The following is a 27,770-nucleotide window of genomic DNA, read 5'->3' on the forward strand; positions in this document are numbered from 1 at the left end:
GGCAGGCGCCAAGCGCTGCCCAATGGGATCCACCCGCCTTACTCGGCGCGGCCAATCCGCGCCGGGGGAGAGCCCGGCGGCCCGGCGCCGCTTCGTCGACGCCACCGCCGCGCGCCGGAGGGGACGTCGAGAGGAGGCGGGCCTTCCTGCGGCTCTCCGCCAATGGGCGGCGCGGGAGGCGGCGCGGCTGGCCAATGGGGGGCCGGGCGGGCGCGCGCGGCGGGCGGCGATGCTGGAGCAGCAGAAGCGGAAGGGCCCCGCGCCTGGGCCCCCCCCCGGCCCCGCTCCGGGCCCTGCCCCGGGCCCCGGTCCCGGCCCCGGCCCCGGCCCCGACCTCGCGCTCGTGCCCGGCCCCGCCAAGCGGCCCCGCCATGAGCCGCCCGCGGCCGGGGGGGGAGCCGGGGGGGGCGGGCAGGCGGCCCCCGGGGCGCTGCTGCAGGCGGTAGGGGGCGGGGGGGGGTCGGGGGGCGGCGGAGGGGAGCCTGAGGGGGTGGGGGGGGCTGTGGGGAGGGGGCTCGGGGGGCTGGGAGGGATCGAGGGAGCTTGGGGGGGTCGTTGGGGGTAGGGGAAGGGGGGCTGGGGGGGCTCGAAAGGGCTGGGGGGGCGGGGGGGCTGAGGGAAGGGGGCTCGGGGCTGGGAGGGATCGGGGGGCGGCTATGGGGGGCCTGGGGGGGTGGGGGGGCTGGGGGGGTAGGGGAAGGGGGGCTGGGGGGGGCTTGGGGGGTGGGGTGGGGGGCTGGGGGAAGGGGGCTGGGAGAGATCGGGGGGCTGGGGGGTTTGGGGGGCGCTGGGGGGGTCAGGGGTATGGGGGGCTGGGGGAAGGGGGGCTCAGGGGGCTGGGAGGGATCGGGGGGGTCAGGGGAAGGGGGGCTGGAGGGGCTGAAAGGGGCTAGGGGGGCTTGGAGGGGCTGGAGGAAAGGTGGCTGGGGGGGGCTTGAGGTGGCGGGGGGGCTGGGGAAGGGATCGGGGGAGCTGGGGGCATTCAGGGCGTCGGGGGGAGCAGAGGAAAGGGGAGCTGGGATGCTCGGGGGTGTTGCAGAAGTGGGGCTGGGAGGGCTAAGAGTGGTCAGGGGGAGCTCGGTGGGCACTGGGGGGTTGGAGGGGGTGCCAGCTCTCTTGTTCCTCCTCGCTGCCCCCCTCAGCCGGCTGCTGCTGCCCCCCCGCAGGGCCCGCCGCGCTGCTCCTCGCTGCAGGCGCCCATCATGCTGCTGTCGGGGCACGAGGGGGAGGTGTACTGCTGCAAGTTCCACCCCGGCGGCAACACCCTGGCCTCCGCTGGCTTCGACAGGCTCATCCGTGAGTACGGCGGGTCCGGGCCGTGGCGGTCAGTCCCGGGCTGCCCCGCGGACAAGAGGGACATGGGGATGCTGGAGCCAGCCTAGAGGAGAGCTGTGGAGATAATGAGGGGACTGGAGCACCTCTGGTACGGGGATGGGCTGGGAGAGCCGGGCCTGGTTAGCCTGGGGAAGAGGAGACTGAGGGGAGAGCTCGTTAATGTACGTAAATATCTAAGGGGAGGGTGTCGAGAGGATGGAGCCGGTCTCCTTTCAGCTGTGCCCAGCGACAGGACGAGAGGCACAAACTGAAGCCCAGGAGGTTCCGGCTCAATATGAGGGGGCACTTCTTTACTGGGAGGGTGACACAGCACTGGGACAGGCTCCCAGAGAGGTTGCGGAGGCTCCTTCTCCGGAGATAATCAAAACCCGCCTGGGCGCCATCCTGCGCAAGGTGCTCCGGGTGATCCTGCTCAGCCGGGGGGTTGGACCAGGTGATCTCCAGAGGTCCCTGCCAACCTGGGCCATCCCGGGCTTGTGTGACAGCAGGCCAGGCCCCGGGGGCTTTCAGCTTGTCGGGAGGCTGGCCTCTACAGCCCTGGGGGGTGGCTTCACGTCAGGCGTCAGCTGGGGTCCTGAGCATGAGGGGCGCGGGGGCGGTGCTGAGCGTGGGGCTGGCCGCCCGCCCAGCTCATCGCGGTCCTCCCAAGGCCCTCGCAGAGGTCGCCGTGGGTCTGTGCTGGGCGGCGGCACCCTGCAGGCACAGTTACCGATGCCCTGGCTTGCTGAGGTGAAGGTCCGACGGCTTATTAATAAAATCGAGTTGATCTAAAGCTGTCAATCAGCTCCAAGCGGAGTCTCTTCTTCTGGGGCTCCACGTGGTGCTGCCTTACTGCTGTGGATCACCCTGGCCTTGAGGTGGTGGCGGCTGTGGTTCCGTGGGAGCTCTGGAGAATCGCTCCGCGCGCAGCACAGGCGTGGCTCCACGCACCTTGCCCTTCCGTAGAGCGGTTTGGGTTGTAAAGGACCTCAAAGACCATCCAGTTCCAACCCCCCTGCCTCCTTCTCCCTTTTCTCTTAGTGCTGTGGAACGTCTACGGGGACTGCGACAACTACGCAACCCTGAAGGGGCACAGCGGGGCCGTCATGGAGCTGCACTACAACACGGACGGCAGGTGGGTGGCACGCCGACGCGTTCCTGCCGCTGTTCCTGAGGGAAGGTGTCCTCTGCTGGCCGCGGCCCCTCGCGGAGCCTCCTCCTTCCCCCCGCTCGGCCACTGGCCCTCGCAGCAAACGCTCGTGCTGTGGCTTTCCTGGGTTAGGAGTGGCGCCTGCTCTACGGGCCCGGCCACCTGCGACCCACGAGGGCCCTTGATTTCAGTCGGCAGAAACCTGAACACTCGCGTTGGTTGTGTGGGAAACGGTTGGCTGGGGAGGGAAGGAAAACACGGGAGTAATTTGTCACTTCGGAAGGCTCTTCCGCCACCGCAGCTGAACCGAGAGGTTGCCAGTTTTTCCTTCTTGTCTTGTCATCCCAGCCAGGGTCTGAGGAGGCAGAAAACCGATCTATGCGTAGGTATCTCTAGAAATTGGGTTTGGTGGGAGCACCTCCGCTATAGCTGTCCTGCTGTCAGTCTGCCTGCGCTGAAACTCCACGTTTCTCTTTGAAGTTGGGCGTCGAACTTTTCGGTAGTATTGGGGCCGCTTTTAACGTTTGCGTCAACAGTCTTGGCGAGGGGATCAGGTGCACCCTCAGTGAGTTTGCGGGCAGCAAGTTGGGTGGGAGCCTTTCAGGGCGGGAGGGCTCTGCAGAGGGAGCTGGGTAGGCTGGATTGGTGGCGGAGTCCGATCTCGTGTCCTTCACCAAGGCCGAATGCCAGGTGCTGCACTTGGGTCACCAGAACCCCATGCAGCAGCAGAAGCTTAGAGAAGAGCGGCTGGAAAGTTGCCCCTCTGAAAAGGACCTGGGGGTGCCAGCAGTGTGCCCAGGTGGCCAGGAAGGCCGACGTCACCCTGACCCGCATCAGAAATAGCCCCGGGGCCAGCAGGAGCAGGGAAGTGGTTGTCCCTCTGTCCTTGGTGCTGGTAGGAGCGCACCGCAAGCACTGTGTTCGGTTTTGGTCCCTCACTGCAGAGAAGAGCAGTGAAGCTGGCGAAGGGACTAGAAAAGACATGCAAGGAGCAGCTGAGAGAATTGGGGTGGCTTAGTGTGGAGAGAAGGACGCGGAGGGGAGACTTTGTCACTCCACAACTATCTGAGGAGGTTGCTGCGAGGAGGGTGTTGGTCTCTTTTCTCAAGTGGCGAGTGTTAGGACACGGGGAAACAGTCTGAAGTTGCTCCAGGAGGGGTTTGGCTTGGATATCAGGAAGAATTCCTACACAGAAAGAGTGGTCAGGCGCTGGAACAGGCTGCCCGGGGAGGTGGCGGTCGCCATCCTTGGAGGTATTTGGGTCGTGTGGGTGTGCGCTAAGGGACGTGGCTCAGTGGTGGACCTGGTAGTGTTCGGCGGTGGCTGGACTTGCTGATCTTAAGTTTTCCAACCTAAATGATTCTATGATTCAACGACGTATTCCCACCTGATATCTCAAGCTTTGATCTCGGGACTAGAGAGTAGCAAAGCTGGGATGGGAGCAACGCTTCTGAAATAGAGAAGCTCACGGGGATTCTTCTCCACAGCATGCTCTTCTCAGCATCCACGGACAAGACGGTGGCCGTGTGGGACAGCGAGACTGGAGAGAGAGTGAAGAGGCTGAAGGGCCACACCTCATTCGTCAACTCCTGCTACCCAGCGAGGCGAGGACCCCAGCTTGTCTGTACGGGCAGTGACGATGGGACAGTGAAGGTCGGTGTGTTGTGTGTGGAGATAGTCTAGAGTGAAAATAAGGTGGGATCTCTGAAAGAGTTGTTCATGTTCTTCCCATTTAAGTTGGCTAAATTCACACTTTGTTTGATCTTACAGTTTTGTGATCGAAAACCTTCGATTTAAAAATGAAATGTGCTTGCTCCTTCTGTAATTTTTTGGGTGGGGGTTAACAAGATTGCTCTACTCAGTGGTACTTTTTCTACTAAATCAGGTTAACAAAACATGAAAATGGCAAGCAGTTACTGAAATCTTATGAACTGCGTTCTTTCCTCCTATTCTTGCTTTAAACGAGGAAAGTCACATGCTTTAATCACACCAGCCTTCTACTGTGTTTTCTGTAGAGATCTTTTGAGATTTAAAAGTGAATTTTAGCAGAGCGGTTTGAGTCTCTGCAAAATATATGTGCAATTTTGTAAATTTTTTTGTAATTTTATTGTTAAATATCTCTATGTAAGCTTTATAACCACCGTGTCTTTTTAGCTGTGGGATATCAGGAAAAAAGCAGCCGTCCAGACATTTCAGAACACATACCAGGTCTTGGCTGTAACCTTCAACGACACCAGCGATCAGATCATATCTGGAGGCATTGACAACGACATTAAGGTATGATGTTTGCATCCTTGTGTGCCTTTCCAGCCGTGCTCACCTTTTCCATCCCATCAGAAATCTCTTGTAACAGCGTGCAAAATGTTGCGTTGGTCAAGGACAAATGTGGAAGGCTGTTGGTTGATTTTTACGGTCACAAGAACTGTGCCAGCCTCCCGTGTCCAACCTCTGTCTTGATCTGAGGCCAAGAAACTCTGAGGGAGTTGTTTCAGGGCTGTTTGCCACGTGACTGGCTGGGCAGCCCTGGCATTCCTGGCCACGCATCTTAGCACTGCTGTCACACTGGAGCTGAGATGGTATGCGAGCTCTTCTGGCAGTCGCTGCCTCTCCCAGAAGCTCTAGAGCCATATATGAGGTAGGCTAAAGAAAATCTGGTGACACATCCAACTCCCTGCCCTCTGCTCCAGTATGCTGTTGTAATTTACTTTGTCACCTGCTACTGTGGAAAGTTCTTATTTAAGAGCACGCTCAGTGTTTCATTCATTTGGTAGCTGAGATTCTCCTGATAGCTGCACAGCTCAGTCAGTCTTGCTGTCTTTTTAGCCTCAGGCTCCAGTCTTACCTAAGGCATGGGGAGCATGTTCTTGTCAGAAGGCCATCGCTAAGTGTAGCACTGAAAGGACATCTGTTCTGACTGCCCCGTGAACGGCCGTTAACTCTTGGGGAAAGAACAGCATGAAATTTTGGGTCTTTGACAACTGCTGCGCTGTGCCATGGTCAGTGGAATTTGGGAGCTGGGAGAGCTGTAGCGACATTGAAGGGGATTCCTGCATGCATGGGGCAGCTGTAATTTGCCTCCTTGCTGCTAACGCAGTTGGACACGTTAAGTAAGAAGCCTTCTAAAGGGCAAATCCTTTCTTTTTCCTACAACACACAAAATCATAGCCTTATATTTTAGCCCTTGAGACCCCACCCAACTGAAACTGAAAGCTGATTTCATCAGATGACTGATCAGTACTTGTATGAAATGGTTTGGAAACGGTATTTCTGATGGTCTTGGCTACCCTTTTAAGCTGCCATTTTGTGTCCGCTGTCTGAAAGGTGTGGGACCTTCGCCAGAACAAGCTCACGTACACGATGAGAGGACACGCAGACTCGGTGACAGGCCTCAGTCTGAGTTCAGAAGGCTCTTACCTGCTCTCTAACGCAATGGACAACACAGGTACCTCCGGCTGAACGTGACAGCGCAGCTGTGCAGACAGCTGTCAGCCCGTGCCCTCTCCTGCTAGCCTTTGGGTAGCCGCGTGTGTGGCATTTAGGAAGGAACAGCTTGAATTGTTCAGTGTAGAAAAATAAGAGTCAGACGTGGGGGTGGCTCAGGGGAGATGAGCTCCACAGATAAAGTTTGAATTCCTGTTGCTGCAGTGATGACAGTTGCATCCTTTGCAGAGAGGGAGCAGCTGTATCAGAGAGGTTTGTCATGTCTTCCAACGGGCAAGAGGGATTTGAGCCATGGCACAAATTATTTGCACAGGCAGTTGAATGTAATCTTGGTCTTGCTTTTGTCAGGTTGGTTTGGCTGCTTCCTTGCAGCAGGGGATGCCGGTGCTGTTTCCAAACTCTCTGTCTCCTGCATATGGGAGCTCAGCAAAGCTGATCTATTAGAACTGTGATCACAAAACGTATTATCGTAAAGCAAATGCTCATGTAAGGAGGCGGTGGCTCATTTGTTTAATAGTTGTTGGGGATTTTTCCCTTCCCGTTGGCGGTGATCTTGATACCGTTATAAATTTCTGCATTTTACCTTTCATATCAAAGCTTCCTGCAAGAGGAAAGCTGCTACCTTCCTTTTGCTTCTGGGGAAACCTATTTATGAAGAGAGCAAGGAATGTGACCGGGTCTCTGATCATTAGAAGCTGACCTTGCCCCCATCCCTCTGCCATCCAGCTAATTACTGTGAGCTCTCTGTTGCAGTTCGCATCTGGGACGTGCGACCATTTGCCCCCAAAGAGAGATGTGTAAAGATTTTCCAGGGGAACGTGCATAATTTTGAAAAGGTGAGTGTGCTACAGACTGAGAGAGTATTGTTTATAAAATGCTGCCCCTGTCTATTAAGTTTTCTGTAAATTGTTTTTTAAATTCAAGTTTAAACCAGAAAGACTTTACTAGGGATTCAAAGAAAGATTAATGCACAAAGTCGGATTCTAATTAAAGCCGCAGTAACAAAATTTCTTAGCTCAGTTCAGCTATAATTAGCTGTAAATTAAGTATTTCCTACATTTACTATCTACATTGTGTAAAATAACAAGACACCGGATGTTTCCAGCAATAAAATAAAATCTGTAATTACCTTCTTATCTTCCAAAGGGAGATCATTATAGTGGTGCTCATGATATTTAAAGTCTCTTGGTGATTTTATTGCAAGGGGAAGGGAAAAGCTAAATCTTCCTTTGGAAATGGATCTGTGCGCATTCTTCTATTTTAGAATCTTCTGAGGTGCTCGTGGTCCCCGGATGGAAGTAAGATAGCAGGGGGATCCGCTGACAGGTGAGTTACCGCCGTGTTTCTCTGTTACTGTCAGTCCCAAACTGTTCTGCAATCGCACCTGAAATGAGCTGGATCATCTCTAAAATTAACATGAAGAGCCAGAACTGCACAGGGAGGTGCAAAGGCCCAAACAACTCCCTGCAGTCTTCTGCGAGCATTGTCTGCAGCGATTATGGTACTGATGTGTTTATATTGCCTTTGCGTCAGCGGAGGAGAACTATATAGTTGTAAAATCCTTCTTCTTATTGTCAGAAGCCTTCTAGAGAGCTCCATTACTGCTTACGTTCAGTCTCTGCGTCCAACAGATGGACAAGCAGATGACAGGAGCGTAGCTGGCAGTAGACCGGGGCTCTTGCAGTCGTACCAGCAGACTCGCATGAGACTCTTCTAGAAGCAGGAGTGTAGAGAAGTGGTGCCGGGGTTGTGCTGACCACAAATACCAGTCAGAGTGCTGCGTGGCAGCTAGCAGGGAGCACCAGTGGTGTTCCGAGGATCATTTGTAATTCTCGCTTTAATTAACAAGCGCGAGGAAATAGATCTGCCTAAATTAGCGTGTATTGGACTTGTAAATCAGAGATTCTGTAAAGCAAGGTTACCAAGGATTAAACTGGGTAGAGGGAGGAAGCCAACAGAGGGGCTGTGCCAGACACTGAAGGTCGCCGTGAAGGATACAGTCCCCACTGGAGCACATCCAGATGCACTCTCGGTGACATCGAGACAGGAATTCCTGCAGGCCAGCGTCCAAGCAGCGGTAATCAGCAAATTAATGAGCTTCTGATGGAGGATAGGAAGAACTTGAGTTCTTACTGTCCAGATATAGTGGGGCCGGCTGTCACGGCGGGTGGCTGAGACGTGACCCTTCTTTCCAGTCCCGCTGGGCTGCAGCAGCAGTGCACGTGGTGATGAATACCTGTTTGTTAATGCGCCGATGCTGTGGCAGGTCCCAGGGCGGGCAACCTGACACGCTGAAGCGTGGCGTGAAATATTGGGCCATTAGGTTAGTCCTGCAGATGCTGCTGTAGCTCTGTGGTCTGACAGCAACTTTGTTGTGAAATTTCGTTGTGAAGAGCACACAGTCAGGTCCCAGGGCAGGTTAGATGAGGCCGCTCCAAAACTTTCTGCTACCCCTGGGTTTTTAATTTTTTTTGGAGGAGTATCTGCTGGGAAAGCAAAGCAAGATTAAACATTTCATGTGTCTGGGTAAGAAGTAATTCCCCAATAGTTACTCTGTTTCTCTGCATTATGTGGAGTGTGTGTGTGTTTGTGTTGGAGGGACAATTACCTGATTTTTTTTTTTCTCTGTGAGCCCTTCAGAAGGTTTTTTTGTAAAACCAGCTACTTAAAGTGCTTTCCTGTTCTGCCATGCCACAGAAAATACGTTACAGCAGAATGCTTTGAGAAAGCATCAGATACAGCTCTTACCTGCTAGATGAAATAGTTGTGCTTGGAGAAATGCTGCTTTAAATGATATTCGCGACGTAAGTGGGATGGTTTCATTCTTCCTTTTCACACGTTTCAAGAAAATCCAAAGAATAGCACCGGCCTGAAAATGAAAGCCTCTAACAAAGCACGTCTGCCCTGTGCTGGTGTCGGTGTCCTCTCTGCCTTACCAACAAGTGCTGTGAGGGATTCGGTGCTTTTTTGGGCAGCAAAGCAGCTCACTTCTCTTCCAACCAGAAGAGGCCTAATTGTAAAAGCGAATCTTGTCCTTCATCAGATCTGCAAAGCGCTGTCAACGGGAAGGAGCGGGTGAGGTGAAGTGGAGGCACTCCCCGCTGGTGGCACTGGTCCCACCCCAAGCTGGCATTCAGAGCTTGGGTTACGTGCGGGGCTGATACGGGGCCGCTGATCCCAAGCACGTTTGAATTCAGGCGGCGGAGACGTGGTGATGCGCAGTGGCGTTTGCAGCAACCTGCCTTCGGAGGAAATGTGACGTTATAGGTGGCTTTTACACGTGTTTTACTCTCGCCTGGTTGCCCCTCATGCCCTCACCCTGTGCAGCGCCCCCTGTAAGCGGCCGCGGCGATGCCTCAGGAGCGTGAGGTCGGCAGAGCTGCTCCCCGCGCTGAGGCGGCCAGTTACTGCTCTGCCCCTTTCTCCTTCTGCCCCCTGACAGATTTTGTTTTCAGATGCCAGTCACCTACCTAAAGAGCAAAGCGAGAAGGCAGTATGAGTGTAATCCAGCACTGGCAGCTTTCCCAAGCCGCTGATTTTTTTTTGAAGAGCTGTGAACCTTGTAACAAACGACGTTTCGTGTGGCGAAGCTGTTAAGTTTGGAAAGGAGGCTGTGCGGGTGGAATACAGCGTCACCTTGCCTGGCTGTAGTGCGTTTCTCAGAGCTCTTCCCGTTCTGATTTATAAAAAAAGCCTCTCCCTCCTACGGAAGCTCTCCATAACGGGTCAGAGCATCCCTTTGTTCCCCGGTGGAACTAGTGCTAGCTGCCAGGCGGCCTCCGTGCCGTGGAGGCAGTGACGGACACCCCCGGGGGGACGGGCTGCGTTCTGTGGCTAGCAGAAAGGTGCCGTTTTCCCCCACTCGGAGGCCATGGATAAGAATAGTCTGAGGGCTGCGTGGTGCCTGGTGCCAGCGGTTTGTTTCTGACCCGCTGCGTGAGGAGCGCCGGTGTCTCGGCGCTGTCCTTCAGCCAAGGTGAGGCACGCGGGCAGCACCCGGCTGCGGTGCGGCGCAGGGACCCGGAGGAGATCAATCAAAGGGCTCGATGCAATCTGATCAGCCCCCTAATAAATGCTCAGAAGTGAATTATGACTTTAATGGCCCAGCAGGAAGAAATCCATATATACAGGTTGTTGGCTGGGAGGGGATGGCATCGTAGCGGGGACTTGGGGGGGGAGCACCCAGGCTCCTCCTAAGCGCTTGTCTGCCTGAACTGGGAGCCACCACTGGGCTTGCAGGCAGGTATTTGCAAGAGTAAGAGGCGTCCTCCCCTCTCCTGACGCTTCTTTTGTCCCTTAGCCTGCCGTACGGCTGCGGTGCCGAGGGTCTCTGTGGCCTCATCCATCTCCGTGCCGCAATGGATGAGATGGTGCCGCAGTGCTGTGACAGCAGAGGCTTTTAGCACAGAGCTGGCGTGTTAGCTCCTACCTGCTCAGACCTTTGCTCTTCTGAATTCAGCAGCGCAGCGTTTTGCTCCTGACAGGCTCCTTGTTTATCCACGCTAACAGCTGTGGTTATTACAGCCTGGGTGGTGAACCATTGCAGGAAGCAGCCGTTGGTGTGGGAGGCGGCTGCTTTCCCTTTAGAAACGCCTGCTCTCATCACGACTCTCTTGTAGGTTCGTCTACGTGTGGGACACCACATCCAGGAGGATTTTGTACAAGCTGCCAGGCCACGCTGGGTCGGTGAACGAATTGGCTTTCCATCCAGAGGAGCCTATCAGTAAGTCCTCCCCGAATCAGGTCAGCTGGGGAAATAGTTCCAGGGCTGGCTGAGCTGGTCCTCCAGAAAACAGCTCAAAAACTGGCCGAGTGCCCTGAGTGTCAGGGACAGGCCTGGGGGAAGGTGTTATCCGTAGCTCAGGACTACAAAGGGAGCGTACATTGTGGGCATCCATTGGAGCTCGGGCCTGGGCTGAGTGAAGAGGCTCTACCCCACCTGTGTGTCCTGCCCAGATGGAGACCTGGGTGAGCAACAGTGCAGCTCTGGCCCGTGGTGGTATGGCCTGTTCATGAGCCGTGGGTGGCCGTGAGCTACTGCCACTGTCCAGGACTTCCCAAAATATTTTTGGTACTAGGGTTTCTTATAACCATGAATTTACTGATCGCATCGTGACAGTTATAGAAACCTGGAAGTCTGTCGTCAGCCCAGGGTCTCTAACTTTCACAGAAGGTGTAAGAAGCAAACAAGGCTCTTTGTGCAGTCCTTTTTATCACCGTTCCAGAGATGTCCTGCTCCGGGGTGAAGGAGCGGCACTACGTACCAGTGGTGGAAGAGGAGGTGCTCTCAGTGGCATTTTCGGAGCTCTTTCAATTACGGAGCATTAGCTGAGACCAGCCTTGGTACCAGTTCCTTAGCGCAGTTTGTGGCCCGGGCAGGACCGTGGGGCACTGTTTGTTTCTATAGAAACACTTGCACCGTCGGCCAGGTCACCACACTGCTTCGGCCAAAAATTGGCACAAGTCAGCCCTGAAGCGAAGCCAAGAGCTCGGTGGTGCCGAGGATGACAGTCTCTGCAGCAGCCTGGGGGTGGGGATTCAGGGCAGTGAATTATGGGCTTGTTCCTTGGTTATTCATTGCTCTGTCTTCAGATCAGAGACGGTGCTGGAAGAGCAGAGCAATCTCTCCTCTTCAGTTTGGAGCGGATTGTTTGTAATCGTATTCCGCTGAGCTCCTTTTTGTGAATCAATCGCTCATCTTAAAGTAAAAATTAAAAACCCATCCAGTCATTGCACGCGAGTTCAGCGGCGGATCCCAATTAACATCTGGGACCGTTAATCCTGTAACTCGCTCCACCCACCCCACAACACTCAGCTGCGTGGAAGAGCACCCAGAGAGCACGATTATAGACATCGGTCTGCGAGCTTCACGCAAACCCCCCCAGATCTCGCCTGGACTTGAATGAAACAGTTGTCAGTGTCGAGAACAGCGCTTCCCCGATGGGGTTGTCATTACCTCGACACTTGGGTGTTGAATCCCCTCAAGAGCCTTTTCCGGATTAGGGCTGCTCAGTGTCTCGTTATAGCCGAGAGCCAACTGCAGTTTGCCGCCCTTCTGATAAATAATAGCGACCTGACCGAGCTTTCCCAGCGAGCCTGTGCCCTCTAGTGGCATGTGGTCCTGCTGGCCGCGCCTGAGTCGCAATCTGAACACCCCTTGCAGAGAAAATAGCGTTGCAGGGTATTTGAGAGCGTTAACAGCGTGTTTATATGCCTCTCTTTACTGTTTTAATGCTTAGACGTCACGGGCGGCGTGCCTTTGTGTCTGTCTTGGGAGAGGGGAACGGCAGCCAGAACGTGCAGCGTGTGGTGAGGTGTCAGAGCGGTAATCCAGTGAAGCATTTTTGGGGAGCAAATGAAATTGGGCTTTACGGATAGCTTACAGTGAGAGAAATGAGTAGTTAAATCCAAATGGCGTGCCGTCAGTGGAGTTCTCAGACTGTTCTGTTTAATTTTTGTATGCCTCTCTTCCCTTCCTCCTCTCTCGCAGTACTCTCTGCGTCCAGTGACAAACGGCTGTATATGGGGGAGATCCAGTGAAGCTGAGAAGACGGTGTGATTCGTGCCCTTGAAGTCTTTGGATTACAGAAGTAGGATTGACTTGCTTCTCACCGGTGCCAGCCCCCTCTCACACTTGCGGCAATGGGAAAATGTTGAAGCAGCTTGATGAGCCAAGCAGCCCTCTCTGCAGGCTGCGATGTCTGCGTGGTCCTGCTGTACAGCTTGTTTTTGGTTTTTTTCCCTTCTTTGGGAAGCAGGAAAATTTAGAATTGAAGAGATTTTGATTTTGGCTGTACAACAGACTACAAAGCCCTTACCCAAATCACCTGAAATTTGTACAATTTGTTTAAATTCCATCGGTGGCTTGTATATTCCCTGTCCAGTTTCTCTTGGTTGTTTTTATATGGTCAAAACTGAAATAGACAGCTTTTTACAAGAACTGTGTGGATGGTATTTATTGTTCTGTTTTACTTTTCTATTGTACAGTGCTAAATCAAGGCCCACACTCGTATATAACCCAGGGAAGCCATATTCTTTAACTTCAGAAGAGCAGCTTTATTTTTTATTCATGGCAATAAAAATGACCACACTGGAAATAATTATCAGGCTACTGCTGAATCCTATTTTCTTGTTTTGAGTACAACCAGCCTTCTGCTATAAATAAATGTAAAAGGAGGGAGTTGTATGGCAAGCACAGTGTATTCATGGCTCAGCAGTTGAGGAACCAGCCTGGTTGCCTTTCTCTTTGCCCTGGCTGAGCAGCAAGGATGGTAGCAGGCCCTCAAGCAGGTTCGATGTATGTTACGTATTTACCAATTATTTCCACCGCTGTTGTCCACCAGTTTATTTTTTGGTGGACGTCAAGACTTGCTGTGGGAGAAAACAATTTCCCTTCCGGCAATTTAAGTTCCTTCCCCACTGGCTTATCCCCATCCTTCCCTGCTCAGCTGTGTGTCCCACGTAGTCTGAGCGCTTCCAAATCTGTGCTCAGCCTCCCCGGACAGGGACCTGCGTGGGCTTCGCTGGCACAGGTGTCCCTGACCTCGATACCCATGGCTGATTGCTGGGACAAGGAGGGGTGAGCGCACCTTGCATCAGCTCAGGAGGGGCTTTTTGGGGCTGCCGAATGTGGCCACGCTAGCCTCTCTGAGCACTCACAGCAGAGGGAGGTGCCCTGTGCTGCAGGTGGTGGCCTGATGTTAACTAACTGGCCTTGAAGAGTACACACACATTTCTGTTCTGCACGTGTCCATCTCAGCTTCCAGCTGTTAGACTTTCCATCCTTTCCCCCCCCCTTTTTTTTTCCTCCTCGTGCTGCCGTGGCTCAGGTGTTACATCTCGCTGGCTTTCTGCCTTGTCCCAGGGGAAGGCTGCAGGTCGGGTGGGATGATGAAGAGCAAACGTGCGATGCTCCCGCACCAGCTGTAGGACTGTCCCATGCAGTCTCGGTGTGCGTCTGATCAGGAGGCCTTTGCTGCAGCCACCAGATATTTAAGAGGTGGGCAATTGGTGCGTTTTGCACAGTAGAAGCACAAACACATTCTGAGTGTTTCTCACCCCTACTCTCCCCACCGTGGGGAGAAGAGAAAAGCTGGCGGTTGGCACGCTCGGGGCCAGAACGGATGGGGCAGCTTTTAGGGATTGGAAATGTGGCTGCGCCTCCCAGAAGGCAAGGAGAGCACATCCCCCAGTGTGGGGGGTGTTTGGGTGTGCGACGCTGCCCTGTCCCCACCACGTGGAGCGGTTCCTGTCCTGGCGCTGTGTCCTTCAGCTCTCTGCAGCCAGGCTGCCCACGGCCCTCGGGGACGCAGGAAACCATCGTCTGTGACCGTGCCGTTCACTGACCCTCTCTGTAGCTGGGTTGAAGGACTCAAGCATCAAGTCCGGACTCGGCAGAGCTCCGGGTTTGCTTCACGTCGCCTCCTGAGACACCGAATTGATCTGATCCTGGTCCGTTTTCAGCTTCCACCTCCCAACGTTCCCCCGACTCCCAGCAGGGACGAGTCGGCCTGCTCAAACCTTCCTGGCCGCTGGGGCTGGACCCGGCACTGCTGCACCCCAAGATCCTTGCAAAGCCGCTGCTGCCTCGGCCGCGGTCTGTCCCCGTGTCCCCGTGGTGGGAACCGGCGGAGGCCAGGGCTGGGGAGGGGACGGTGCAGCCGAGGGAGGACCTGTCGCCCGATCGCGGTGAATGAATGCATGTGAACGCAAACAAATCACCCTCCAGCTGAAGAGCCAGGCGGAGAGAGCTGGAGGCAGGGGGAGATTTATTTTTAACTCTGCAGAGTATTAAATAACATGCCCTGAAACGCATGGAAATGAGAGCTGGGGATCGAGCTGGGAGCGCGGGGGCTCAGGCCAGCCCTTCCCGGAGCCACCCGGGCAGCGACACCGAGCCTCCGTCCCCTCACTGGGGCCGCCCGGCCAGGACGTGCAGGCACTCGCAGTTAGCGCTTAATAGGCCTTATTGCAATCCTCAGAGGGTTTGTTGGTTTATTTGAACGTATGCCCAAGTGTCGGAGGGAAGAGAGGCTCTCGGGGCTTAGCTGGTGGTGACAAGATAATAACTGCTTTTTTTCCTGACACGTGTTTGTTTAAAAAAAGTAAAAGAAGAGTGTGGGTTTTTTTTTTTTTCCCCTAATTAGCAACCCAGGAACCTGCGGGGAAGCCAAGGAGGGGGCACCTCTTTCCCCCTGCCCCAAGTCCCTGATTTTGTTGTGTCGGTGGGGCCTGATGGTGACAGGGGGAGCCCCGCTGCCTCCTCCCGCACCCCCGCCTCGTGCCCGCGTCGTGCCTGGATGCGGCCGGCTGCTTCCACCCGCCTCGGCCTCCAGGATGAGCGACGCTGCCGAGGCTCACCGCTGGCTCCAGCTTTGCCTGAGGAAAGGAGAGGGAAGAGGAGAGCAGCTGACGGCGGACGGATCCACTCTGCGTCCGTGCAGCCGTGACCCAGATCAGGGAAATGATCCGGATTAACACTAATCCCCCTGCCCCAAGGGGGCGGCCGGGGCCCAGCAAGCTCTGCAGTGGGGCCGATTTGTTCTTAGGGCATCTCCTTCCTATAAACGGACCGGGAGAGCCCAGCGGTGCCACCCGAGCACGAGCAGACTCGCCGCACAAGTGGGTGCCCCTCTCCTGCAGCCCCTGGGGGGTCCCTGTGCCCATCCGCGTGCTGCAGGATAAATCTGCGCAGCGCTGGGGGCCTCGCTGGTCAGCTAAACATCCGATGCCAACGGAGGGTGAAGAGGGAGATGCAGGCGGCCGCAGATCTGAATTACTGCTGCCAATTACCATCCGCAATTAGGGCCCGGTTCCCTGCGTCAGGGAGGTGGGAGATGAATGGGAGCGTTTGCCCATGTCCTGGCCCCCGGAGAGAGCCGAGAGTTGATTTAGGAGCGGCACCCACCTGCTGGTAATGGGACACGCGCCCAGCGAGCCGTGGCTATGGCCCCGTCCTAACAATTTGTGGATTTAATCTAATTTGCTGAGGGGGCTGGAAGGGTGGCGAGTTAATGGGGGTTCTCGCCGCTAACAGCCCCCAGAGGGGCACTTGGAGCCGAGCAGCTTTCACACTCTGCAGAGCCAAATCCTTGCACCAGCGAGCACGGCCACAGCCCCGCGCCACCTCTGTGGGGGTCCGGCCCCCAGGCTTGGTGCTGGACCCTGGAGGCCCGCAGGGACAGAACCCACTGCAGGGCTGGCTGGGACACAACCGCAGCAAATCCCTCCCGTGCAAAGGGCTTGCAGCTGGCTGAGCCCCGCGTGTACAGGCATGCACATGCATGCACGCATGCATGCAAACATATGCACACCCCCATGCACGCACATGCATACATGCACTCGCAGATGGTTTCTCCACACCGGAGCAGCATGAGCTCCAGGGCACTACAGCAGAAAGCCATTAAAGGCGTAATCCGGGCACGGAGAAAATTGTTTTCTTAAACAGGTTTATTCCTCCGAGGGACGTATTTGCTTGAGAGATTTCCTCTATAAATTAAATCTGTCCCATGATCCAGATAAACGGCTGCGAGCCCTGCTGCCTGCCTTCGCACGGCGTGGCTGTCCCCATCCCTGTCCCCATCCCTGTCCCCATCCCGCGTCCTCCTGAGCAGGCACTCCTGGATGGAGGCAGATGAGGCATCTGGAGCACCACAGCGTGTCCCAGATTGGGGCACGGGGCCGGATCCTGCACCAGGTGCTGCTGAGCCCCGTGCTGGGCACGACCTGGTCCCGGAGCAGCAGTGGCAAAGAGCCACGGGCAGCCCTGAGCCTGCCGCCCCCTCTCCATCCCCACCTGCCTCACTAATTGCTGCCCTGTCCTTCCACCAGCGCTTTTCACACCTTTTCCCATTGCTGCTCAGAGGCTCATAATGAATTTTGATAGTTACAATACGCAAGTGATAATTTCTAAAAGAATGGAAAACAATTATTTGCTCTGTTGGGGGATTAGATGATATTTAGTCTCTATTTAATGGAAAACTAATTAAATTACATGAGAAACTGAATAGAATTTTTTTGTTAATTATGAATATTGCAAGCTACAAAGGCTAAATGATGATGGATTCTGTAATCTGCCGTGCTTTTAGCTAGACACTGAGATAAGATGACAACTGAGAAAGAATGGGAAGAATGCATTTTAATTTCTATATCGATTCAATAACAGCCGGCTGAACAATGATCCGTTAATGGTGATCTGCAGGAGCTGATGTTGACTGGCAGGCTGACGGGTAATTATGTTAAAACTGGGGAAACAGTGGTTAAATGGATGTGTGCTTACTCCTGGAGGAGGCTGGGGAAGCCGCAGTGCCCCGTGCACTGAGCTGCCCTTGGGTTTGCTCCATCGTGCCCCTTCCCTTCGCCCCGCGCAGGCAGGGTGGGGGACGTGCTGCTTGATCAGTGCCAGGTGTCCCCTGGGGGTCCAAGTCGGGATTTGGGGCTGGGTGAAACGAGGAGGAAGTGGTTTGGGGTCAAGGCCAGCTGCTCTGCTGGTACCTGTGCTGGAGGTGCTGGGTCCAGGCTGGCGTGCAGTGTCCTGAGCTCGATGCCCGGATCTGGGCTCTCCATCACAGGCAGCATCCTGGCCCCCGGTGTTGGAGCATCCCTGATCCATCCCAGGACGGGGACATCCCTGACCTCAGGGTTGGATCCTGGGGCTGGGACATCCCTGATCCTGGGGCTGCAGCATCCACAATCCCATGGCTGGAACATCTCCGATCCCATGGCTGGAATATCCATCATCCCAGGCTCTGTCCCAGCACCCAGCTGCGACCTGGCCACCCCCTGGCAGGGTGCTGAGCTTCACAAAGCCACCGCCTGCATCACACCTGCAGGGCTGCTCTGCCGCTCCATCCTCTGGTTAATTAGGGGCTCATTAGCCTGGATCCAGGAGACCTTCAGCCCTTGAGTGTACGTATCATGGCTGCTCCACTAAATTTAACCTGCCCACCAGCCGTGGGAGGGATTTAGCCTGAGCGAAGTGGCAAGGACAAACGCAGTCCCTGCCAAAGGCACTAAATTGTGCTTTTGGGGCGCTCCATCACTGCCCATGCTGGCTCCAACCACGACCCACAGGCCGTCTCTGCCGGGAGCAGCCAGGCAGAGGGATGCATGCGGAAGCCCCAATTACCCACCCTGTTTAATTGCGTGTGACCTCTGCCTGCACGGCAGTGGCAGGGAGATTTGCACGTGTTCACCCTGCGCTGATTTGCATAACGGATGGAAATAAATATCCTCTCCCCGTCACCGTAACCCAGATAGATGGGTCCTCTTGGAAGATTTGTTTGCCAATAAACACGCCAAAACGATCATTTCGGCTTGTTCCGAGAGACCGCTCGGCGCCGTAAATTCCTGCCCAAGTTGCTAAAAGATGCCCACGGGCACCGCTCGGCTTTGGCTCAGCAGCCGGGTCCTCGGAGCTGCCACAGCCCCTCTCCTGGGGACGATCCCAAACCCTGGGCACAGATTTGGTGCTTTTTCCCCCTAAATATTTGCTGGTCTGCTCAAAGGCGGGTGCTGTTGGCTCTCTTCCTGAGGGCTATTTTTTGGCTCTGCTTGGAAGTATTGAACAACTCTTGAGCTGGACACAAGTGCCTCAAGTCCTGGTCCTGCAGCTCCCCGCAGCGTTTCCTGCAGCCACCGAGCAGCCCTGGCTGCAGCACCGGCTGGGAAAGGAAAGCAAAAGCTGCCAGTGTTGTGGTTTCTTCCTGTTCCAGATTTTCTTGGGGAAAAAGAAAACCAACAAGTCCTCTGCTGGTTTTCTCGAACCAAGAATAGAAATTTTTAGTAAAAATACCAGTTAAAAGTCTAACATTTTTGTGCGCTCTGTTTAGGTCCCTAGCAGATACATCTCTCTCTAGCAGAAGGGCTGCGGAGGATACAGGTGGTTTTTTACTGAAAACATCCCACTTTGGTTGAAGGCGAAGATTTCATGATTTCATGTGGGATTTCAACCCACCTGGCTCCTCATAGCCTGGGGAGGGAGAACTTGGCCAGGCTGGATTCTGCCCCACAGCTGGCTCCTGCAGCAACGGGGCTGCACCGAAGGAGACAACGACCCCGCGGATGTCTTGGGGTCCTGGGGACCCTCGAAATGACTGTGCTGGCAGGGCAGAGCTGCTCATGTTTTCTTCCCTGTGCTGGCATTATAAGCTGTCCTTTAGGCAGTTTAGGGATGTATAATAAATGGAGAATATAAAGAAAAGAGAAACGGCACCTGGGGTAGTGGTTCTGCTGCTGCTGGTTTCCATTTCCACACCTCGCAGTCATGTTCCCAATTGCATCCCGCAGCTGAGCACCCCATGAGGTCTGCAGGGAGCCCCCGTGCTGGATCCCCAGTACTGCACCACATCCCCCGAAGGGCTGTGACACCCGCGGGGCCATGCCGTGCCCGGGCTCCTCGAGCGGCAAGGTTCAGGATGTGGCTCTGGCATTGCCACCACCTCCCAGCATGAGAAGGTGCCGGGGAAGCCGAGCCCCACCACAGCCCAGGCTCCACGCAGAGGTGCCCCCAGCCCTGCTGGGAGCTGCTGCTCCCCCACGTGGGGCTGGGACCCTCACAGCCAGCTTTGAGGGCCAGAAGGGCAGGGAGAAAAGCAGCAGCACGAGCTGCAGGCTGGAGCCACGGGCGGCATCTGCTGCATCGGTGCAAGCTCGGCTCCAGCAGGCAGAGGGATGCTAAAGCACCCCGGTGTCCTCCAGGTGTAAACAGGAGCCCGAATCCAGCACCCAGCCCTGCCAAAGTTTACCCAAGGTCCTCCTGATACCTCTTTCTTCCTTCCTTGCAACCCAAAGAATGCATTTCCAGGCCCCTCTGCAAACCCAGCAGCCGGTTCAGGGCTGGCCGGGCACCTCCTGCCGCAGAGCCAAGAGCCTGCAGGCCCAGGGTGCGTTAGCATGGGGCTGCTGCGCCCCTAATGAGCGGGCAGCCGAGCGCAGGCTGTCATCTCCCGCGTGCCCCATTTCCATTTGAAAAAGCCAACGATATTGAAAAAGAATGGCTTTCCACGAACAATGTGTCTTGTGTACATCAAAGCACTTATCTTCACAGCTTCCTCCCATCTCCATGAATGAATAATGTGACCCTGATTTAATTTCCTCCTAATATTTCCTCCATAATTTGCGTGTCATCTGTTTTTTTTTTCTTTCCATGAAAAAAAAAAAAAAGAAGAAGCGAAGGGCCGCAGGTCCAGAGGCAGGGTGGCAGGTTGTGAGCAGAGCAAGTGACAAAATGTTCAGCCCTTTCCCACCTGCTCACAAATTAAGTTATCTCTTTGCCTTCTAGGGAAGCAGCTTGACATGGTATATTGACCTTTTTAATCTAAAATTGATTCTTCGCAAAACTCCACCTGGTCGAGAGCCAGGCAGGATCTCAGCACCATTGTGTTGGTTTTATCGCTTTCATTATTTTACATCAGTGCGTTTTGCCTTTCTCTGTTATTTACTTGAGCCTTTGCACCCTTGCACTGACGGGGAGGGCTGAGCTGAGCACATTGGGCTGGTAATTGCCAGTGAGATGCTATGAGGTGGTTGGGGCCTCATCCCTTTTGATCCACAGGGTGAAACAGGTCCCTCTGCCCAGGTTCCTCCTTTGCTTAAATCCAGGAGGAGCAGTTCCTGTTTTTCAAACACCCATCAGCTCAGACTGCTTTCAGCCATCCCTCCCGGGCCTCTGTTTAAGGGCATTGCTTTGTGAGCCCACCAAATTTTTGTAGTATGTATTTTGCATTCACAGAAGCCAAGTGTTTTCTACAAATCCTATCCTTTGGCCACACAAGTACCTCACAGAACACTCCTGGGAGCATGTGCCAGCACGCTGCACCGGGACAGAGAGAAATTCCCACCACGGAGGATGACAGAAAAGCTCCAGGAGTGGAAGCTACTGCAGGCTGGTCCCAGCAGTGCACAGGGATGGGTGGTCTGGCTGGGCCCTTTCAAACTTTGAGTGGGTTGGGTTAGACCATGGCCAGACCTACACACACACAAATACACCTGCAAGGCTGTGGCCCACTGGATCCAGCACAGAGCTGCTCTGGTGCCTTTGTGCTCAGGAATGGTTTAGTATATGCTTTGCTATAAAAATCGGGGCTGAGGTTTAAGAAAGCGTGGAACTGAAAAGCAGTGAAGTGTTCCTAGGTCCTTCTGCTGGGTGGCATTTCTGGGGGAGGTTTCTCACGCACTGGAAAAGCACCATCCCAGTTTTTCCTCGGCAGATTTGCAGTCTCCGCTCCCCCAGAAGGTGTGCTGTGGAGAAAGAACAAAGGCAAGCAGGGTGGATGGCTGTTAGGGGCCATACCCTGCCAGCTCTCTCTGCACCCACCTTCTTGCCCAAATCTTCCAGATTTGAGCCCTGTGGGAGCAGAGGCACAAAGCCAGATGGCTGGTGTCTGTTCAGGCAGAGGTCGCTCCCAGCCCTGGGAAGCCATGTGCGACTAGGGCTCTGCTGGGGGTTTCACAGGGGCTTTGCTCCCAGGGCTGAGCATCTGTCAACCCCGCAAGCCCAGGTGCTGCCCCGACACGGCCACCGCAGGGTGCCCCCAGAGGAGGTGGCTGTGGGGTCCTTGTGCTCAGTGTCCAGGCACCACCCACCTGCGGACCACAAGGGACACAGGCTGGGGCAGAGTGGGGGGGGGGGGAATCAGCGATTCTCCAGCCCTTTACATTTACAAACCAGGATCTAACCCTGCAGGTCTCCCCCCTTGGCCTTCCTCCGGAGGAAAAAAAAAACAAAATCCGCAATTAAAAAGCAAAACTGCTGCCCGCTACCGAAAGCCCGGCGCGAACGGGAGCCGCGCCCGCCGCCGGCTGCGGGGAGGCGGCCGCGCTCCCGCCGCCCCCGGCCGCCCGGAAGCCGCGAAGGGCTCGGCGCGGGCGCGGCGTGCCCGGCCGCACCGCCCCCCGCCCGGCCGCGCCGCCCGCCGGGCCCCGCTGGGAGCGCGGGTGGCCTTGTTCCGGCGGCCGCGTCCAGCCCTGCCCGCCGCGCCCCCCCCGACCCCACCCGCCGCCTCCTCCCCGCCCGCCCCCGGGGCGCGGAGCGCGGCTGTGCGGGAGAGACAATAGAGGGGCCGGGCGGGCTCCGCGCAAAACTGCGCGCCCCGGGGATGGATGGCGAGGTGTGCGCGGCCCCGGGGCCCCTGCGCCGGGGGATGGGGTTGTAGCGGGGAAGGGGGGAGCGGGGCTCCGGGGAGGAAGGCGGGGAAGGGGGGCGATGCCCCTTTCTGAGCCCAGCCCGCCTCTGTGCTAACCTGGCAGGGTGCGGGAGGCGGCAGGGCTGCTGTGAAGAAAGTACCGGGGCTGGCCGGAGGCTGGAGAGCGGGACATGTTGCTGGTGCCCCCCTGATGGTCCGCGGGTGGCGGTTCTGCTGGCGAAGGGGAGGCTGGTGAGAAGCTGGAGGAAGGCGACGCGCAGCCACGGTGGGGGAAATCCGAGGCTCCGGCTGGGAAACCATGGGGAGATGCAATGGGAGATGTACGCTGGTTGGATTCTGCTGCCTGCAGCTGGTAAGCCGAGGGGCCGTGCGCTCATCAGCATGCCGGGTTGTGCTTTGTGCGAAATGCTTGCTGTCACCGCTACCCGCTCCGTCTCGGCGGTGACCTTGCTGTGAAGCTTGGGGATGCTTCAATGCAACCCAAAAAAAAAAAAAGGCAAAGAGAAAAGAAATGTGACCCTCCTCCCCTGCTTCAATCCAGTGCTTGCTGGAGTTGCAGAAGAGGAGACGGATTTGAAACAGTTCCCAGTGCTGTCAGTGCCTGGGGATGTGTCTTGAGCAGGTGTGAGCTTTGTTTCCAGCTGCAGTCTCTTCTCTCCGAGTTAGCTGCTGAGGGTGGCTTCCCATCCTGCGCTCAGCAGCTCCAGGGATGGTTCTTGGGGTGTGGGTCCCTTGCCTGAGATGTGGCAACAGCAAAACTTGGAGGCACAGCCGACACTTTGCAAACTCCTGCTTTTGAGTGGGACCGGTCTGCTCGCGGGCTGGGGACACTCGCACGTTGGGGGAAGAGAGGACGGACAGGGTTCATTTTAATGGGATCGTGGATATTTGCAATAATTGTGTGTCGTGCTTTCCACCACCCGTGAATCCATCTTCATCAGGCTGGTGACAGAGGGCCAGCCGAAGGGAGCATGTGGGGCGTTTGGGGGGTTTCTGATAAAACCAGCAACCACGGAGGTTGCAATTAATTATCCAGGCGCTTTTCCAGGCAGGTGGTTTGTTGAACCTGGTAGCCAAGTGGCACCCGTGGAATTACATTGCCACCATTCAGCGACTGCCGGGGGCTCGTCGTGGCAAGGGAAACAGGGAGGGAATTGCCAAAACGTCGCCTGGCCAGGCTGCGATGTCCCCATGGACCGGGGGGTGACCGGGCGGCGGAGCGCTGTGGATAGAGGTGGTGATGTGTGTGATGGAAACGGGCTCGGTGTCTGCTCTTGCGGAGAGCTTTGGAGATGATGGTGGCATCCTGCTGACAGGCAGTTTCTTCCCGGCGTCGCTCCCATTCATTTTTTATCTTTCAGAAGGCCACGGCTGCGGAGTTGTTCTGACCTTGCAAAAGGTGGCGAGCGGCTTTTCCTGGGGCTAAGGGATGTTTCAAAGCAAATTGGTGCTGGGGAAGCAGAACATCATGCTGCGGGAATCGCCTTCCGTGCCCTGAAACTTCCCCGCTGCTGCGGTTTAGTCGGTGAAGTCTTGCTTTGCGCCTCGCTCCTGTTCCCGCTTATTCAGGATAAAAATGATGGGTGTTTCCTTGTGTGCGGGAGTTTCCTGGCTTTCGGTCACTTTTTCCTTCACTGCTCAACTCAACAAGAGGCTTGTTGGCATTTATTCTGCAGGGAAATACTCCAGCTCTGTAAAGAGAGGAGATTTTGATGCGTTTATTTTCGGAAATGAAACAAATCAGTGTGAGATCCTAGGCTGGGAGAGCAGCTCCTGCACGCAACCGGGGAAACTTTGTGATGCAGCCTGAGGCCGGGCTTTCCACCCCATCCTCGTCTTGTGTGTCCTAGTGCTGCTGCGGCAAGGATGGGCTCCAAAATTGTCCCTTTTTGGTGGGTCTTCCACCCCTGGGTACTCCCAACTCTCCCAGGCTGCACGATGCTCTCCAGGAGGGAGCGTGGGCAGAAATGCCTTCCTGCTGTGGGACGAAGCCACCCTGCCTCGTCCCAGCACCAGTGCAGGATGTGTGCCACTGCTCGGGGCTCTGGGCAGGCTGTGGACCATGCACGTGCTCCAGCTGGAGCTTCCTGAGGCGGTGGTGGCCACCACAGCACCCTGCCAGCCTCGTCGCTGGCTCCAGGCTACCAGAAGGCAGCAGCTTGAGCCCTGCTGGGCGCGGGGAGATGCCCCTGAGCACCCAGTGCCAGTGGGGTGGCAGCAAGGTGGGGCCACTTTTGTGGGGGGTTGGGGCTTGCAGCGGTGGCACAAGTCCTGGTCTCTCGGGGAGTAGAGGAGCCCGGAGGCCGCACACGGCAGAGGATGCTCCTCCAGGCGGGCTGCCCCGCGTGGTGGCACCCGAACCGGGCCAGGGGCTGGTTTGCTCCCCGCAAACTTCTGCCCAGCCCCGTGGCCATGAGCTGCGGCGCCCCAGGCAATGGTTCCCAGCCCCTGATATCATCCAGATATCGCAAATGCTCCTTCACCGCTGCCTCGAAGCACGCGGTGAGCCAGGGCTGCAAGTGCCGGGTGTTTCCACTCCTGGGAGAGAAGAAATGCCAGCCAGAGTTTGCCTCTATTTGCGATTTTCCAAGGAAAAGGCTAAGAAACCAGTGAGTCATTTGCCAGACATGCAACGACTCAGCCTCAAGAGGGGCTGGCTGGAGATATTTATGATTATGAGATGAAATGAAATCAAAACTCTCTTTTTACGCCAACTATCCAGGAACAAGAGGCCACTTAATGCTGCCAGCATCAGGTCGGCTCGCAACACAGAAGTGGCTCTGCTGGGCTGGGGGCTGGGGGTTCGGCGGCTTCGCGGCTGCTGATTAAACCAGCCGTTCCCTGGGACGCCCGATGTTGTCGGGGGAATTTATGTTTTCTTTATGCGAGCAGTAAAGCTGCTGAGCTGGCCAGATGAAAAACAAACCTGCCGTGCCCTTCGCCGCCGCCAGCACGCGGGAGCTGCGAGCTGCTCCTCTCGTTGATTCTGAAGCCTAATGGTGGCGGCTGGAGGTGGCAGCCCCGCTGCCTCGCCTTCCTCCTGGGGCCGGTTGGGTGTGGGGTGCGGAGGCAGGGGGACGCCTCGTTGTTCGCCCCACTCCCACCACCCTTCGGCATCTCTCCGAAGTGTTTTGTTCTGTTCTTTGTTCCTCTCCTTTTCCTTTAATTGGCTGGGAAAGCAAGGCTCAGTTGGTGCCTCCCGCCTGGCTGAGCCTGCCGGAGCTTGCCCAGACGGTGCTGTGCCGCGCCGTGCCATGGTGTGCCATGCCATGCAGTGCCATGCCATGCCGTGCCATGCCAAGCAGTGCCATACTGTGCCATGCCGTGCTGTGCCATGCCAGCACTGGCCTCCTTCCTCCTGCAGCCTCCCAGGGTCAGAGGTGCAGGCAGAGTGGGGCCGCGTGTCTGTCCCATCCCACCTGCCCATCCCTCCGAGGGGTTTTCTTACGTGCAAGCCTCCAGGGTGCGACCTACAGTGACCGAGCCTGCACGAGGAGCTGGGAGAGAAGCTAAAGAGTGACCCCAGGGCGTCGGCTTAACGAAGGATGGGTGAGGGCAGCGCATGGTCCCATCTGCTGCGGTCCCTGGCTCTGCCTTGAGCCATCCCTTTGGGACACCGCAGCCAACCCTCAGTGGGGTCGTCCCCCCTTGCCCCCACTGCACCGCGCACCCCACGGGCGCACACCCACTGCTGGCACCGGCTCCGTCGCTGGCGAGAGCCTCTGATGGCCGCAGGCATCTTTTGTCCTCGCGTGGTTGCCGTCGTGCCCGAGCCCATGCTTGGGGCCAGCGCGAGAGCAGCGGGACCGGAGCTGCCCCCACCACCAGGGATGGGGGGAATGGAGCCCGGGCTGAACTCTGGATGTGGGTTTTCAATTACACAATTAAATGCACAATTAGGTATAATTACCAGTGCTCAGAAGCCGCGACTGTTCATAATAGGCATGTAATCTACTGCAGTCACTGTTTATACTGCTCAGCTCTGCTCCCTAATGATTATGGAAAGCTTTCACATTTGCATGGTTGCCATGGAAATTGGGTTCAGGGCTGACAGCGGCATCACGGATGGAGGACCCCACGGCTCCCCGCGCCCCTTCGCCACGGGCCGGGCATGGTGGGTGCGTGCCCAGGGGATGCTGCGAGGGCCGGGGATGCTGCGGGGCAACGGGAGCTGGTGGGGAGGGCTGGGGATGTTCCAGGGTGGGCAGCGCCGAGGGGATCCGGCGATGACATGCGCATGTGTCAGAGGTCTGCGTGTGCCCGGGCAGGTGCAGAAACCCCAACCCACCTTGTCACCAACCTGTGCGGCCACCCCGGGAGCCGCGGTAGGGAGCATGGGCACGGGTGGCCACGGAGAAGCATCCCAGCATGGCGAGACGTCCGCGTGCATGAGCATCCTCTGTTGTGCACACGTGTGCCTGCATTATTCATACAAAGAGCTGTGCTTGACAGTCTGCTATAAAGGTTTATTGGCGTGCGTTTGGGAAGGAATGGTGTTACAGCTCTCAATTAAAACCGCTATTAAAGCGCAGTATGTCTAAATTTGCAGGGCTAGCTAATGTGCACCCAAGAGTATTAAAGGGACCGCTGGAAGATCTCTCTAAATCATTAATGCTGATCCGCAACAAAGCTGGGAGCGATGGGAACCGTTCAGAGGGCTGGAAAAATGTCTTGGAGGGCTGGAGTGGAGAAAAAATGACTGGGGTGAGCCAGAAAGCCGTGGGCAGCCTGGCTTGATGTGAAGACCTGCAAAAGCACAGGAAGGAGAGGCTGATGCATGATGCGATCAGCAAAGCCGAAAAGACGGTGGCGTAATTGATGTCTCGGAAAATGAGCCTTGTCCAACAAAACTTGGTCTTGTTTCTCAATGAGCTCACGAGTTTGGCTGATAAAAGTAACGGCGTTGACATAATAGTACTTAGATGCCGATAAGCGATTTGATTTAGCCCCGCGTGGCTTTCCGTTAGAAAAAATTAGCACGGTAAAAAATCAATGCAGCTGGGATCAGAGGATGGAAGCTGGGGAAGCGTTAGAGCGCGCTGGGGCTTGACTTCGAGGGGCTGCGTGCTGGGCTGGGGAACCGTCAGCACCCGTTTCGGTGCCGTGGGAGAAGGCATAAAAGCACTGCTGGAGGAGACAGCGGCTCTGCCCTGCTCCATTTGGCTGCTCTGGACTTGGCGCCGTGCACCCGTCGTGGTGGCTTTGGCCGGGCCGACCCGCGGTGACAGGCGGAAGCGGTGACACGCGCCCGGGGCTTTCGCTGGCTGCGGAGAGAAGCGGGAGCCCGAGGCTCCCGGATCAATAAACATCTTGGCCGCGCTCCTGGCTGCTTTGTTTATTTGCGAGCTCTGAACTCTGCCTCTGGGTGAGCTCCGGGCCGGGAGATAATCACCGTGTGGGGAAGTAACACCTCAGTCCGGGCCTACTTGGTGCAATTTGGGCTAGAAATCCTATTTTCCAGCAGACACTGGTGTGCCAGAGAGGGGCCTCGGCCTGCCCAGGTGAGACATTTCGGGAGGGTGAAGCTTCCTGGTGGGGGGGCCGGCTGGTGTAGGGGCGGTGAGGGGGCAAGGGGGACGATGTCCCTATGGGAAAGGGGGAGATGCTCCCCCCCAGCCCGTGCCCCTCTGGCACTGCTGCACCCCAACGTTTTCCCCCTGGGAGGGGGACACGGGCTCCTCTGCCTGGATTTCTTGGACAAGCAGACGGTTGCTGCACGG

General features: G+C 56.2%; 2 protein-coding genes across 4 annotated transcripts in view; both read left to right on the forward strand.

The window, feature by feature from the left end:
- Window positions 1–7: 7 nt before the first annotated feature.
- On the forward strand, window positions 8–12,845 carry SNRNP40 (small nuclear ribonucleoprotein U5 subunit 40). Of its 2 annotated transcripts, none has more exons than XM_066982385.1 (10): window positions 8–442; window positions 1,143–1,296; window positions 2,356–2,449; window positions 3,952–4,117; window positions 4,619–4,741; window positions 5,786–5,906; window positions 6,659–6,741; window positions 7,170–7,231; window positions 10,525–10,628; window positions 12,396–12,845. In XM_066982385.1, the coding sequence occupies exons 1-10, from the start codon at window positions 23–25 to the stop codon at window positions 12,443–12,445; spliced, it is 1,377 nt and encodes a 458-aa protein (XP_066838486.1). In that variant the 5' UTR covers window positions 8–22; the 3' UTR covers window positions 12,446–12,845. The 2 variants fall into 2 exon arrangements, with proteins under 2 accessions (XP_066838486.1, XP_066838487.1); XM_066982386.1 differs by having other exon boundaries at window positions 1,167–1,296.
- An 8,985-nt stretch (window positions 12,846–21,830) lies between these two features.
- The window catches only part of NKAIN1 (sodium/potassium transporting ATPase interacting 1), a 30,201-nt gene continuing 24,261 nt past the window's right edge, over window positions 21,831–27,770 (forward strand). The window contains exon 1 of one of the 2 annotated variants that reach the window (XM_048073223.2): window positions 21,831–22,014. In XM_048073223.2, the coding sequence (XP_047929180.1) occupies window positions 22,003–22,014 (12 nt within the window). In that variant the 5' untranslated portion in view covers window positions 21,831–22,002. Of the gene's footprint in view, window positions 22,015–22,074; window positions 22,403–27,770 lie in introns of those variants that run through there. The other variant, XM_048073221.2, reaches the window with a different exon arrangement.

Source organism: Anser cygnoides, chromosome 24 (genome assembly GCF_040182565.1).
Source record: "Anser cygnoides isolate HZ-2024a breed goose chromosome 24, Taihu_goose_T2T_genome, whole genome shotgun sequence".
NCBI lineage: Eukaryota > Metazoa > Chordata > Aves > Anseriformes > Anatidae > Anser > Anser cygnoides.